Source organism: Mesoplodon bidens (genome assembly GCF_964165515.1).
Source record: "Mesoplodon bidens genome assembly, chromosome: 7".
Lineage (NCBI taxonomy): Eukaryota > Metazoa > Chordata > Mammalia > Artiodactyla > Ziphiidae > Mesoplodon > Mesoplodon bidens.
In genome coordinates this window covers 37,832,065-37,846,195 of record NC_138164.1, presented here as the reverse complement: position 1 = coordinate 37,846,195, position 14,131 = coordinate 37,832,065, and the positions used below count along the sequence as shown (strand labels likewise).

General features: G+C 43.9%; 1 protein-coding gene and 1 pseudogene across 2 annotated transcripts in view; both read right to left on the bottom strand.

Annotated features, from left to right (window-relative positions):
• Positions 1-14,131, bottom strand: part of LOC308620762 (centrosomal protein of 78 kDa-like) — a 423,604-nt pseudogene that overhangs the window by 103,456 nt on the left and 306,017 nt on the right. The gene's annotated exons all lie outside the window — the stretch shown is intronic.
• Positions 1-14,131, bottom strand: part of LOC308620064 (forkhead-associated domain-containing protein 1-like) — a gene marked incomplete at its 3' end in the record, with an annotated part of 152,088 nt that overhangs the window by 25,675 nt on the left and 112,282 nt on the right. The window contains exons 7-8 of the mRNA XM_081239402.1: positions 13,240-13,476; positions 1,005-1,113 (exon numbers count right to left, since the gene is read on the bottom strand). Coding sequence (XP_081095528.1) covers positions 1,005-1,113; positions 13,240-13,476 — 346 coding nt within the window. The remainder of the gene's footprint in view (positions 1-1,004; positions 1,114-13,239; positions 13,477-14,131) is intronic.

Below are 14,131 nucleotides of genomic sequence, written 5' to 3'. Positions count from 1 at the left end.
AGCCCATAAAAACTAACCGCCCCATATTTGGGGGTCTCTAGCCTTTGAGATGGCCCACACTCTGTCTGTGGAGTGTGTTTCTCTCTAAAGAAATCCACTTCTTACTTTGTCTCTCACTGGATTCTTTCTGCGATGAGACATAAAGAACCTGAGCTTTATTAAGTCCCGAGGCCAGATGAGTGATCTCGATTAAAAGATAGTGGGTTCTGACTGGGTTTGAGTCCCAGCCCACGGGTTCAAGTCCCACCTGAGTTCCATGGTTGCACACCCACTAAGCTGGTCCCCCTTGGTCTCCTCCCTTGAAGCGCTGGCCACCACGACACACAGTTTATTTTCTCCACAGCACCACTGCTCTCTGAAGTGGGCTTGTTTATTCATCCGTTTACTTTTATTGTCTGTCACCCCCTCCCAAATCTGTGAGTACAGGAATCTGACTGTCTTGCTTGGCTCTCCCTCCCCAGAGCCTGGAACGGGGCCTGACACCTAGTAGGAGCTCAAGAAACATGTGGAGCAATGAAGGAATCCAGGGAATCAAAGCTCAGCCACAGCTGTGCGTTGGCTGCCCCTCTCCCAACCCAAGCCCTTTATCAGGGAACAACCTCTGATCAAATTAGAAAATGGTTTCCCTTGGGCCCAAGTGCACTCGGCTGAAATGGGTGAGACCATGGGTGCCTTAAAGGAGTGACCCCATTTTGTCCACGCTCTAGTTTGCACTCAGGCTGCTTTGTGGAACCACCCAAGCCACAAGGCGACCTGTGTTCTCCCTGGTGGGGCCAGTGCTCAGGAGACCTTGTAGCCAAGAGATACCATTCTCTCAAATATTTACCAGGCCCTGCCCTCGGAACTGGGTGGCAAGAAACCTAAACTGAGGGAGAACTCTAATGCACCGACACGGGTGATCCCTGAGGCTGCACCCAGGTCACGGGCACAGGTGTGCTGGTTGACTGGTGATGTCTGCAGGGGGAGGGCAGAAGCTCTGGGGCCTGAATGCAGAAGGGCCTCACCTGACGTGATGGCGGCCTCCCTCCTTAAGTTCTCGGCCTCGTGCTTCAGGGAGGTGATTTCCAGGGTCTGGCTCAGCACCTGGTTGTAGCCTTGCTGTAGGGCACTGATCTGTGGAAGGAGGCAACACACAGTCAGAGGGGGCCAGCCAGGCCTGCAGGACACGCCGGTAATTCTCCAACGTTGGGCAAAGAGTCGGGTTGATCTTGGATCGGGGTGTTGGGGAAACCAAGGTTTTCAGTTGTCACTAGTGGAAGGGGCAGGAGGGGCCTGTTCCTTCAGTGACCACCATGTCATCAGTCCTCAAGACACGAACCTTATCTTTGTGGCCACCCAGGGGCTCCGGTGCTGCTGTCTTCCTATGACCTGTGGGTTTTCAGCCATAAATAGACCAGCTGTTGGTTCCAGATCATCCAGCACTGACTGGATGCACAGCAAAGTTCAAGAGCCGGGAGCAGGTTATGAAATGAATTCCCTCTAATGAGAATAGAGGGTAGTTTATACCTCACAGAACACTCCAGAGTTTACAGAGCCCGTTCACACATGCTACACTGATACTCGTCACAGCGTTGCTGAAGGCTGACGTTCCCATTAATGTGCCCATTTTGCAAGGGAGCCAGGTTGAGACTCAGAGAGGCGAGGCCCCCTGCTCGGGATCACGTGGCTGGTCAGACGTGGAGTCTGATTCAAACCCAGTCTTTAGTTGCCTGGTTCCTCCTTCCCAGGTGGCTCTAGGATTGAGCGTGAGAAGTTGGAGGCTGTAAAGCATGGCATGGACTCGGGAGCAGGACTGTGGCCTTCAAGTCCTGTCTCTGCCAGTTAACGGGCTTTGTGAACACAAGGAGGACACCATATTCTGTTTCCTTTTGTTCAGTCTGCACGCGGGGTGATGGTAGTCCCAACCTGATAGGATTGTTAGAAGTATTTTAATAAGTTAACATGTGTACAAGTGCTCAGATCATGCCTGGCACACGGCACAGGGGGATGAGCTATGACGGTCCTCTCCTCTGACTACCCACGGGGTGTTTTTTTCTTTTGTTTTGGGTTTATTTTGGGGTTTTTTTGCGGTACGCAGGCCTCTCACTGTTGTGGCCTCTCCCATTGCGGAGCACTGGCTCCAGTCGCGCAGGCTTAGCGACCATGGCTCAGGGGCCCAGCCCCTCCGCAGCATGTGGTATCTTTCCGGACCGGGGCACGAACCCGTGTCCCCTGCATCGGCCGGTGGACTCTCAACCACTGCGCCACCAGGGAAGCCCTCACGGTGTGTTTTAGCTTCAACTTCCCTCGTCCGTCTCTGGAGAATGTAGTTGGTAATCTTTATGTGTGCATTTGTAAGCCTTGCCAGGCTCACTTAAACGCCAGTGTGGTTGTTATTAAGAGGAAATACAGGGGCTTCCCTGGTGACGAGGTGGGTGACAGTCCGCCTGCCGATGCAGGTGACGCGGGTTCGTGACCCAGTCCGGGAAGATCCCACATGCCGCGGTGCGGCTGGGTCTGTGGGCCATGGCCGCCGAGCCTGCGCATCCGGGGCCTGTGCTCCGCAATGGGAGGGGCCACAACAGTGAGAGGCATGTGTACCACAAAAAAAAATAATAAAAAAAAATAAAGGAAATACAGGAATCGTGGGTGGGTGCACCACAGGCCGGCTCTATCTATGGCTGCTGTGAGCACCCTCTAAGTCCATGGCTCAGAGCCCCCTCAAGGGCGGGCCCCCCTCTAGGGGTCTAGGTCTACACGTGGGGTGTGGAAGGCTCTCCATCAAATGCAACGTTGGTAAGGGCCCGAAAGTAGCTGCCAGGCCTCGGCCTCCACAGAGCAGGTACCCGAGAGGCCGGGAAAGAGAGCTGGGCCCAGAACCCCCTCCCTCTCGGTTTGATGTGGCCAGACTGCTTGTTCTGAGTGGCCCGGACATTCCCACCTCAAGGTGCACTGTGGGCCTTTGCCCTGTGATTTTTCAGATGTCAGGCCTCAGTACTCCCACAGGGGCACGTTTATTGGGGCATAAATGTCAAGCAATCCATAGACAGGACAAGAGCTAGCTTGTTTTTTTTTTTTTTTTTTTTCGCTGTACGCGGGCTTCTCACTGTTGTGGCCTCTTCCGTTGTGGAGCACACGCTCCGGAAGTGCAGGCTCAGTGGCCATGGCCCACGGGCCCAGCCGCTCCGCAGCATGTGGGATCTTCCCAGACCGGGGCACGAACCTGCGTCCCCTGCATCGGCAGGCGGACTGTCAACCACTGCACCACCAGGGAAGCCCCACTAGCTTGTTTTGATAGATCAAAATGGAAGTGACAAGGAGAAGGATGCAATTTCTTTTCTTTTTTTAAAAATAAATTTTATTTATTTATTTATTTTTGGTGTGTTAGGTCTTTGTTGCGGTGCATAGGCTTATTGTGGCGCCTTCTCTTGTTGCAGAGCCTGGGCTCTAAGCACACGGGCTTCAGTAGTTGTGGCAAGAGCGCTCAGTAGTTGTGGCGCACAGGCTTACATGCTCCACGGTATGTGGGATCTTCCCGGACCAGGGCTCGATCCCGTGTCCCCTGCACTGGAAGGCGGATCCCTAACCACTGTGCCACCAGCCAAGTCCTGGGTGCAATTTCTTTGTTCTCCTAAGGTAAGGTTGCCAGATTTAGGGGAGGAAAAAAGGATGTTCACTTAAAATAGGATTTCAGATAATGAATAATATTTTAGTGCAAGTGTGTCCCATGCAATATTTGGGACACACACTAAAACGAAATTCTAAAATTCAAATTTAACTGGGTGTCCTTACTTTATCTGGCAACCCCACCCGAAGAGAGTTCCTAAACTTCAGTTATTCATATACCACTTTCACCATTTTTCCCATGTCTCTTGGCTAGCCCCACTATAATTTCTTAGCATTTTTCGTAGAAGCAGCTCCCTTTTTAAACTTAAAAACGTGCATTAAATTAAAAATAACTGTTATAAGAATAAATAGAGACTCAGTGTCTTAAATAAAAATAATCCCTCCAAAAGAAGAAATACAGGAATTTCCCTGTTTATCATCAGACCAGGTTGCGGGCATCACTCTAAAAAAAAAAAAAAAAAAAAGATTGGGGGGAGGTGGTGGGCATGCCCAGTTAATGGAGTTCGGGCGTGCTGATATGGCCACCAGATGGCGCTCACAGCCTTTGGTCTTGGTTTGTGTCCTTGGAAATCTTGTCATTATTACTCTGGTAGAGTTAACAGATACGTCAAGGTCTCACAAGTTTTCTGACTCGTTTCATACACCATCATGGTTCAGAGTCTAGGACATTTGGGGCAGTTACACTTACTTTTTCCCTGGGGCACCTGAGACATTATTGGGGGGGGTCTATGCTGGAAGTTGCGGGGACACAGGCCACTCTGACCCCCACTCTCCCCAAGGCTATACTTTTGCATGTTTGTGCTTTGGAAACTTTGAGTAAAAAAATTCTTTCACATCTTACTTTTCTCTGTTGGGGGGAACTACAACTTTTCCATAAAAGGTCCTTGGAACACTGAAAGTGTTTGTAAGCTCTTCTCAGCTTAATGCTTTTATTTGCATGATACCAGAGATAGAACACACAGAGACAAACTTCCAGAAGGGAAAACGTATGTTCCCCTCTAAGACTCCAGTGGTTTTGACAGATTGAAAATATTTCAATCTGAGTGTCAGAGTTTTAGGATTTTGGATTGCTGGAAAACTCCAAAGACTCTTCAAACCTCTTTGATACTTTTACTATCAAAGTAAATATCCATATTGTTTGTAATGGCATAAATTCCAAGATGTTTAATGTCTGTTAAGCTGTGTAATAAAATGGGCACTGAATCATAAGAAAGTTAAGAGTGCTAGGAGGAGTGATTGTTTCAGGATGATAATTTGGCTTCTAATTACCACAGGCGTATAAGAGCACATGGAGGTAAGAATTTTCTAGTGATACTGTAGCAGATCGAAGATCTCTGAGAGCAAATCATTATGCACACACCTTCAGGGACCAGGGAAAACACATAAAGTAATCAGAACCATAAATCAACCTGCCATGTGGCTTACACTTCTGGTGGAATGCTCTGCAGGCAGTAGAATAGTTAAGAAACTAAAATGTCAGTGGATGAAACTCGATTTGAGTTCAAACCGATGGAGCCTCTGGTTCATATATGCCTTGCTATAAAATATTCTTCTTCAGTTATAAGTGAAGCTCCAGGGGTAGGGGAGGCAACAGCACGATGCATCAGTGTAATTATTTCTAGATAATTTCTTTGTAAAAAAACATTTTTCCCCCAGATATCGGCAGCCACTTTAAATAATACTCAAATTGGGACCGGCTGATATTCAAAGATATGTGGAAATTATATAATATTCTATGTCAAATATATTTCAATTATTTAAAAAAAGGTATGTGGGGAATTGCCTGGCAGTCCAGTGGTTAGGACTCTGTGCTTCCACTGCTGGAGGCCTGGGTTTGATCTCTGGTCAGGGAACTAAGATCCTGCAAGCCGCGTGGTACGGCCAAAAAAAAAAAAAGGTATGTGGGAATAATTCAGCCTCATCCATGTACCTGAAAAAGACATGTCACTTTCTCAGGAAAGCTCTGAAATGGGAGAATAACTGAAAGGAATATTTCAGCAAAATTGTGTTCAGTTCAAGAAAAAGATGCTCATTAATGTGTCAGCTACATGTCAAGGTAGCTGTTTGCACTAATAATCCCTACAGGACCTGTTACTTTCCTTGTTTTTTCAAAACCAGGTTTGAAGGAGAGTCATTAGTTCCTTTAAATATTAGAGCATGTATTTGTTGACTTGTTTATTCTGTCTCCCTCACTAGAGCATAACAGGGGGAAGGATCATGTCTGTCTTGTTCTCTGCTGAATTCTCAGAGCCTGGAAGAGGGCATGGCACGGGATAGGCCCCCCAAAATATTTCTTTGGATTAATGGACGGATGGATGGATGGATGAATAAAGAACAAACAAACAGACACGGTCCTAACAGAGTTCTAGAAGGTTACTGGGCCCAACCTTTGCCTTCATGGAGCTTACAGTTTCCTGCTAGAATCTCCTAGGTTCACCATACACAATCTGTGTCCTTTCTAGAGCACCATTTCTAGGATTGAAACTGTGTACCTAGAATCGGTTACAGAGGGAAAGACAGTAAACAGAGAACAAGAGAACAAAGGCCCCCAAGCATTGACTATGGTTTTTTTTTCCTCTCTCCTTTTTTAAAATGTTTATTTATTTATTTATATTTTTCTTATTAGTCACCCATTTTATACACATCAGTGTATACATGTAAATCCCAATCTCTCAATTCATCATACCACCACCCCCACCCCCTGCCGCTTTCCCCCCTTGGTGTCCATACGTTTGTTCTCTACATGTGTGTCTCAATTTCTGCTCTGCAAACTGGTTCATCTTTACCATTTTTCTAGGTTCCACATATATGCGTTAATATATGATATTTGTTCTTCTCTTTCTGACTTACTTCACTCTGTATGGCAGTCTCTAGATGCATCCATGTCTCTACAAATGACCCAATTTTGTTCCTTTTTATGGCTGAGTAATATTCCATTGTATATATGTACCACTTCCTCTTTAACCATTCGTCCGTCAATGGGCATTTAGGTTGCTTCCATGATCTGGCTATTGTAAATAGTACTGCAATGAACATTGGGGTACATGTGGCTTTTTGAATTATGGTTTTCTCTGGGTATATGCCCAGTTGTGGGATTGCTGGGTCCTATGGTAATTCTATTTTTAGTTTTTTAAGGAACCTCCATACTGTTCTCCATAGTGGCTGTATCAATTTACATTCCCACCAACAGTGCAAGAGGGTCCCCTTTTCTCCACACCTTCTCCAGCATTTGTTGTTTGTAGATTTTCTGATGATGCCCATTCTAACTGGTGTGAGGTGATACCTCATTGCAGTTTTGATTTGCATTTCTCTAATAATTAATGATGTTGAGCAGCTTTTCATGTGCTTCTTGGCCAGCGGTATATCTTCTTTGGAGAAACGTCTATTTAGGTATTCTGCACATTTTTGGATTGGGTTGTTTGTTTTTTTAATATTGAGCTGCATGAGCTCTTTATATATTTTGGATATTAATCATCTGTCAGTTGCTTCCTTTGCAAATATTTTCCCCCAGTCTGAGGGTTGTCTTTTCATCCTGTTTATGGTTTCCTTTGCTGTGCAAAAGCTTTGAAGTTTCATTAAGTCCCATTTGTTTATTTTTGTATTTATTTCCATTACTCTAGGAAGTGGATCAAAAAATATCTTGCTGTGATTTATGTCAAAGAGTGTTCTTCCTATGTTTTCCTCTAAGAATTTTAGAGTGTCTGGTCTTACATTTAGGTCCCTAATCCATTTTGAGTTTATTTTTGTGTATGGCATTAGGGAGTGTTCTAATTTCATTCTTTTACATGTAGCTGTCCAGTTTTCCCATCACCACTTATTGAAGAGACTCTCTTTTCTCCACGGTATATCCTTGCCTCCTTTGTCATAGATTAGTTGACCATAGGTGTGTGGGTTTATCTCTGGGCTTTCTATTCTGTTCCATTGACCTATATTTCTGTTTTTGTGCCAGTACCATATTGTCTTGATTACTGTGGCTTTGTAGTATAGGCTGAAGTTAGGGAGTCTGATTCCTCCAGCTCCGTTTTTTTCCCTCAAGACTGCTTTGGCTATTCGGGGTCTTTTGTGTCTCCACACAAATTTTAAGCTTTTTTGTTCTAGTTCTCTAAAAAATGCCATTGGTAATTTGATAGGGATTGCATTGAATCTGTAGATTGCTTTGGGTAGTAGAGTCATTTTCACAATATTGATGCTTCCAATCCAAGAACATGGTATATCTCTCCATCTGTTGCTATCATCTTTAATTGCTTTCATCAGTGTCTTACAGTGTTCTGCATACAGGTCTTTGTCTCCCTAGGTAGGTTTATTCCTAGGTATTGTATTTTTTGGTTGCAGTGGTACATGAGAGTGTTTCCTTAATTTCTCTTTCAGATTTTTCATCATTAGTGTATAGGAATGCAAGAGATTTCTGTGCATTCATTTTGTGTCCTGCAACTTTACCAAGTTCATTGATTAGCTCTAGTAGATTTCTGGTGGCATCTTTAGGATTCTCTCTGTAGAGTATCCTGTCATCTGCAAACAGTGACAGTTTTACTTCTTCTTTTTCAATTTGGATTCCTTTTATTGCTTTTTCTTCACTGATTGCTGTGGCTAGGACTTCCAAAACTATGTTGAAGAATAGTAGTGAGAGTGGACATCCTTGTCTTGTTCCTGATCTTAGAGGAAATGCTTTCAGTTTTTCACCATTGAGAATGATGTTTTCTGTGGCTTTGTCATATATGGCCTTTACTATGGTGAAGTAGGTTCCCTCTATGCCCACTTTCTGGAGAGTTTTTATCATAAATCAGAGTTGAATTTTGTCAAAAGCTTTTTCTGCATCCATTGAGATGATCATATGGTTTTTCTTTTTCAATTTGTTAATATGGTGTATCACATTGATTGATTTGCATATATTGAAGAATCCTTGCCTCTTTGGGATAAATCCCACTTGATCATGGTGTATGATCCTTTTAATGTGTTGTTGGATTCTGTTTGCTAGTATTTTGTTGAGGATTTTTGCATCTATATTCATCAGTGATATTGGTCTGTAATTTTCTGTTTTTGTAGTATCTTTGTCTGGTTTTGGTATCAGGGTGATGGTGGCCTCAGAGAATGAGTTTGGGAGTGTTCCTTCCTCTGCAATTTTTTGGAAGAGTTTGAGAAAGATGGGTGTTAGCTCGTCTCTAAATGTTTGATAGCATTCACCTGTGAAGCCTTCTGGTCCTGGACTTCTGTTTGTTGGAAGATTTTTAATCACAGTTTCAATTTCATTACTTGTGATTGGTCTGTTCATATTTTCTATTTCTTCCTGGTTCAGACTTGAAAGGTTATAACTTTCTAAGAATTTGTTCATGTCTTCCAGGTTGTCCATTTTATTGGCATAGAGTTGCTTGTAGTTGTCTCTTAGGATGCTTTGTATTTCTGCGGTGTCTGTTGTAACTTCTTTTTCCTTTCTAATTTTATCGATTTGAGTCCTCTCCCTCGTTTTCTTGATGAGTCTGGATAATGGTTTATCAATTTTGTTTAACTTCTCAAAGAACCAGCTTTTAGTTTTATTGATCTTTGCTATTGTTTTCTTTGTTTCTATTTCATTTATTTCTGCTCTGATCTTTATGATTTCTTTCCTTCTGCTCACTTTGGGTTTTGTTTGTTCTTCTTTCTCTAGTTCCTTTAGGTGTAACGTTAGATTGTTTATTTGAGATTTTTCTTGTTTCTTGAGGTAGGCTTGTATAGCTATGAACTTCCCTCTTAGAACTATGGGATGCTTTTGCTGCATCCCATAGGTTTTGGATCGTCGTGTTTTCATTGTCATTTGTCTCAAGGTATTTTTTGATTTCCTCTTTGATTTCTTCAGTGATCTCTTGGTTATTTAGTAACGTACTGTTTAGCCTCTATGTGTTTGTGTTTTTTACAGGTTTTTCCCTGTAATTCATTTCTAATCTCATAGCGTTGTGGTCAGAAAAGATGCTTGATATGATTTTAATTTTCTTAAATTTCCTGAGGCTTGATTTGTGACCCAAAACGTGATCTATCCTGGAAAATGTTCCGTGCGCACTTGAGAAGAAAGTGTAATCTGCTGTTTTAGGATGGAATGTCCTACAAATATCAAGTAAATCTATCTGGTCTATTGTGTCATTTAAAGCTTGTGTTTCCTTATTAATTTTCTCTTTGGATGATCTGTCCATTGGTGTAAGTGAGGTGTTCAAGTCCCCCACTATTATTGTGTTACTGTTGATTTCCTCTTTTAGAGCTGTTAGCGATTGCCTTTTGTATTGAGGTGTTCCTATGTTGGGTGCATATATATTTATAATTGTTATATCTTCCTCTTGGATTGATCCCTTGATCATTACGTAGTGTCCTTCCTTGTCTCTTGTAACATTCTTTATTTTAAAGTGTATTTTGCCTGATATGAGTATTGCTACTCCAGCTTTCCTTTGATTTCCATTTGCATGGAATATCTTTTTCCATCCCCTCACTTTCAGTCTCTATGTGTCCCTAGGTCTGAAGTGGGTCGCCTGGAGACAGCATATAGATAGGTCTTGTTTTTGTATCCTTTCAGCAACCCTGTGTCTTTTGGTTGGAGCATTTGATCCATCCACGTTTAAGGTAATTATCGATATGTATGTTTCTATGACCATTTTCTTAATTGTTTTGGGTTTGTTTTTGTAGGTCCTTTTCTTCTCTTGTGTTTCCCACTTAGAGAAGTTCCTTTAACATTTGTTGTAGAGCTGGTTTGGTGGTGCTGAATTCTCTTAGCTTTTGCTTGTCTGTCAAGCTTTTGATTTCTCCATCGAATCTCAATGAGATCCTTGCTGGGTAGAGTAATCTGGGTTGTAGGTTCTTCCCTTTCATCACTTTAAGTATATCATGCCACTCCCTTCTGGTTGGTAGAGTTTCTGCTGAGAAATCAGCTGTTAACCTTCTGGGAGTTCCCTTGTATGTTATTTGTTATTTTTCCCTTGCTGCTGTCAATAATTTTTCTTTAATTTTTGCCAAGTTGATTACTATGTGTCTCGGTGTGTTTCTCCTTGGGTTTCTCCTGTATGGGACTCTCTGTGCTTCCTGGACTTGGGTGGCTATTTCCTTTCCGATGTTAGGGAAGTTTTTGACTATAATCTCTTCAATATCTTCTCGGGTCCTTTCTCTCTCTGTTCTCCTTCTGGGACCCGTATAATGTGAACGTTGTTGTGTTTAATGTTGTCCCAGAGGTCTCTTAAGCTGTCTTCATTTCTTTTCATTCTTTTATCTTTATTCTGTTCTGCAGCAGTGAATTCCACCATTCTGTATTCCAGGTCACTTATCCGTTTCTTTTGCCTCAGTTATTCTATTGATTCCTTCTAGTGTGTTTTTTTTTCAATTATTGTATTGTTCATCTCTGTTTGTTTGTTCTTGAATTCTTCTAGATCTTTGTTAAACATTTCTTGCATCTTCTCGATCTTTGCCTCCATTCTTTTTCTGAGGTCCAGGATCATCTTCACTATCATTATTCTGAATTCTTTTTCTGGAAGGTTGCCTATCTCCATTTCATTTAGTTGTTTTCTGGGGTTTTACCTTGTTCCTTCATCTGTTACATAGCCCTCTGCCTTTTCATCTTTTCTGTCTTTCTGTGAATATTGTTTTTGTTCCACAAGCTGCAGGATTGTAGTTCTTCTTGTTGCTGCTGTCTGCCCTCTGGTGGATGAGGCTATCTAAGAGGCTTGTGGAAGTTTCCTGATAGGAGGGACTGGTGGTGGGTAGAGCTGGCTGTGGCATTGGTAGGCAGAGCTCAGTAAAACTTTAATCTGCTTGTCTGCTGATGGGTGGGTCTGGGTTCCCTCCCTGTTAGTTGTTTGGCCTGAAGTGACCCAACACTGGAGCCTACCCAGGCTCTTTGGTGGAGCTAAGGGCAGACTCTGGGAGGGCTCATGCCAAGGAATACTTCCCAGAACTTCTGCTGCCAGTGCCCTTGTCCCTTGGTGAGCCACAGCTGTCCCCTGCCTCTGCAGGACACCCACCAACACTAGCAGGTAGATCTGGTTCAGTCTCCTAGGGGGGTCACTGCTCCTTCCCCTGGGTCCCAATGCACACACTACTTTGTGTGTGCCCTCCAAGAGTGGAATCTCTCTTTCCCCCAGTCCTGCCAAAGTCCTGCAATCAAATCCCACTAGCCTTCAAAGTCTGAGTCTCTAGGAATTCCTCCTCCCATTGCTGGACTCTCAGGTTGGGAAGCCCGACGAGGGGCTCAGAACCTTCACTCCAGTGGGTGGACTTCTGTGGTATAAGTGTTCTCCAGTTTGTGAGTCACCCACCCAGCAGTGATGAGATTTGATTTCATTGGGATTGCGCCCCTCCTACTGTCTCAGTGCGCCTTCTCCTTTGTCTTTGCATGTGGGGTATCTTTTTTGGTGAGTTCCAGTGTCTTCCTGTCGAAGATTGTTCAGCAGTTAGTTGTGATTCCAGTGTTCTCGAAAGAGGGAGTGAGAGCATGTCCTTCTACTCCGCCATGTTGAACCAAATCTGACTACGGTTTTAAGCAGAATTATGCACTGAGGCCAAAATTCATCAATGACCAATTGCTTTTTTATCAACTTTGTTGCGATATAATTTATGTACAAGATCAGTGGCCAATTTTAAAGTAGTTCTTTAAAACTTAAAAAAATTTTTTTTTTCTTTTTTGGATTTAGTTTCAGGAGGAAGGAAGTTGACTGGTAAATCCAGACATTCTGGGTGGAGATTTTTTGGTGAAATTCCCTATAAATGAACCAGCAGCTGCCTTCAGGGTTTGATAAAGGCCTCAGTGTTTGGAACACTGTGGGGTTCCTCCTCCCCACCTCCAGCTCTTTCTGGCTGGGTCCGGGTGGGTGTGAGAAGTGGTCACTGAAGCGACAGGAGTTGGGTGGAAATGCAAAGTGGGTGTGAAAGCATGAGGTGTACAAGGTGGCAGAGCTGAGCCCAAGTCACATCACTGCCTCTCACTTGCTGTGCAAGCTGTAACAAGCTCCTGGGCATCTCTGAGCGTGCCTCAGTCTCCTCATCTGTAGAATGGCATGTGTCAGAAGACTGAGGTTTAACTAGCTAATGAGGGGACTTCCCTCATGGTGCAGTGGTTAAGAATCTGCCTGCCAATACAGGGGACACGAGTTCAGGCCCTGGTCCAGGAAGATCCCACATGCCGTGGAGAAACTATGCCCGTGGGCCACAACTACTGAGCCTGCACTCTAGAGTCCGCGAGCCACAGCTACTGAAGCCCTCATGCTGCAACAACTGAAGCCCATGCTCTGCAGCAAGAGAAGCCACTGCAATGAGAAGCCCACGCACTGCAGTGAAGAGTAGCCCCTGCTCACTGCAACTAGAGAAAGCCCGTGCACAGCAACGAAGACCCAATGCAGCCAATAAATAAATAAATAAAATAAATAAATAAATAAATAAATAAATAAGCTAATGCACCCAAAGCACCTGCACCGGGGCCTGAACATGGTAGGCACTTAATCAAATCTAATATTGTTCTTACAAGGCTAGAAATTTGCCAACCCTCCACTCCCTGGATCTGCACTCTTCTCCATGCTGTGCTGACTGCCCATTTCTAACTACCCGGGTGGCTCCGCCAAGGCTCTACCTGAGAGCTGTCACCCTGTGTTGTGACCCCAAGACCCCGACCCACTTGTCTCTGAGCCCTACCTGCTTTTTCAAGCTCTGGATCTCTCTATGTTGGGCATCGTCCTCTTCATGCAGAACCTGAAACTTGGGCGGGATCACCCTCTGCTTCTGCCTGGAGGCAGCTGTTTCCAACAGCTTCTGCCTCAGGTTGGCCACTTGGTTCTGCAGGCTTGCTATCACCGTGTCTTTGTATTTAGATTCAAGTTCAAAATCGGAGAGACGGCTGACTTCTTTTCCCAGCAGCAGAATTATTTCATCCTGGGTGGAGGCCAGATGGGAAATTTACTAGGTGTGGGTCTGGGTGTAAGGCTGAGCCCATTTAAAGAAAGACAGGAAAAATATGGTATCATTCTTTGGGAAGGTGAGGGCAGGCAGGGAGGGAAAAAGCAGACTTTCAAGGCTATCTCTGTCACTTGGAAAATCTCATAGAGACAAGAATTGGGTTAAAATGATGTACTTGTATATAGACTCCTGTAATGGATGTCTGTACCTCACAGGTACGGAAACTTTCCTTTCCCCGAGAATTAGACTTTCATATTAAGAACAACCATCCCACTTGGGAACTTTTGTTGCTAGAAAGTTTACTTAGAGTGTTTTCATTTATAATATTCAGCCTAGCACACCGGGGACCTAGGAAAGGTACTTAGGAAAACAACATTCTGTTTGACCACATTCTGCCTATAATGAGGGTTATTTGTTTTAACTTAAAACATTCTGAACTATTTGTTTTCCCTTTCCTCTCTTCTAATATTTCCTGCCTCTTTTGGCTATTCATGTATGAATTTTTTCCAGGTAACTCAATCTGGAAAGTAAATGAGACAGGAATACTGATTTATTTGCATGGGCTCATGTAAACTTTTGGCTGGAAAAACAAAATTGCTGGTAGACTGTACCCACAGGTATAATTAACCCT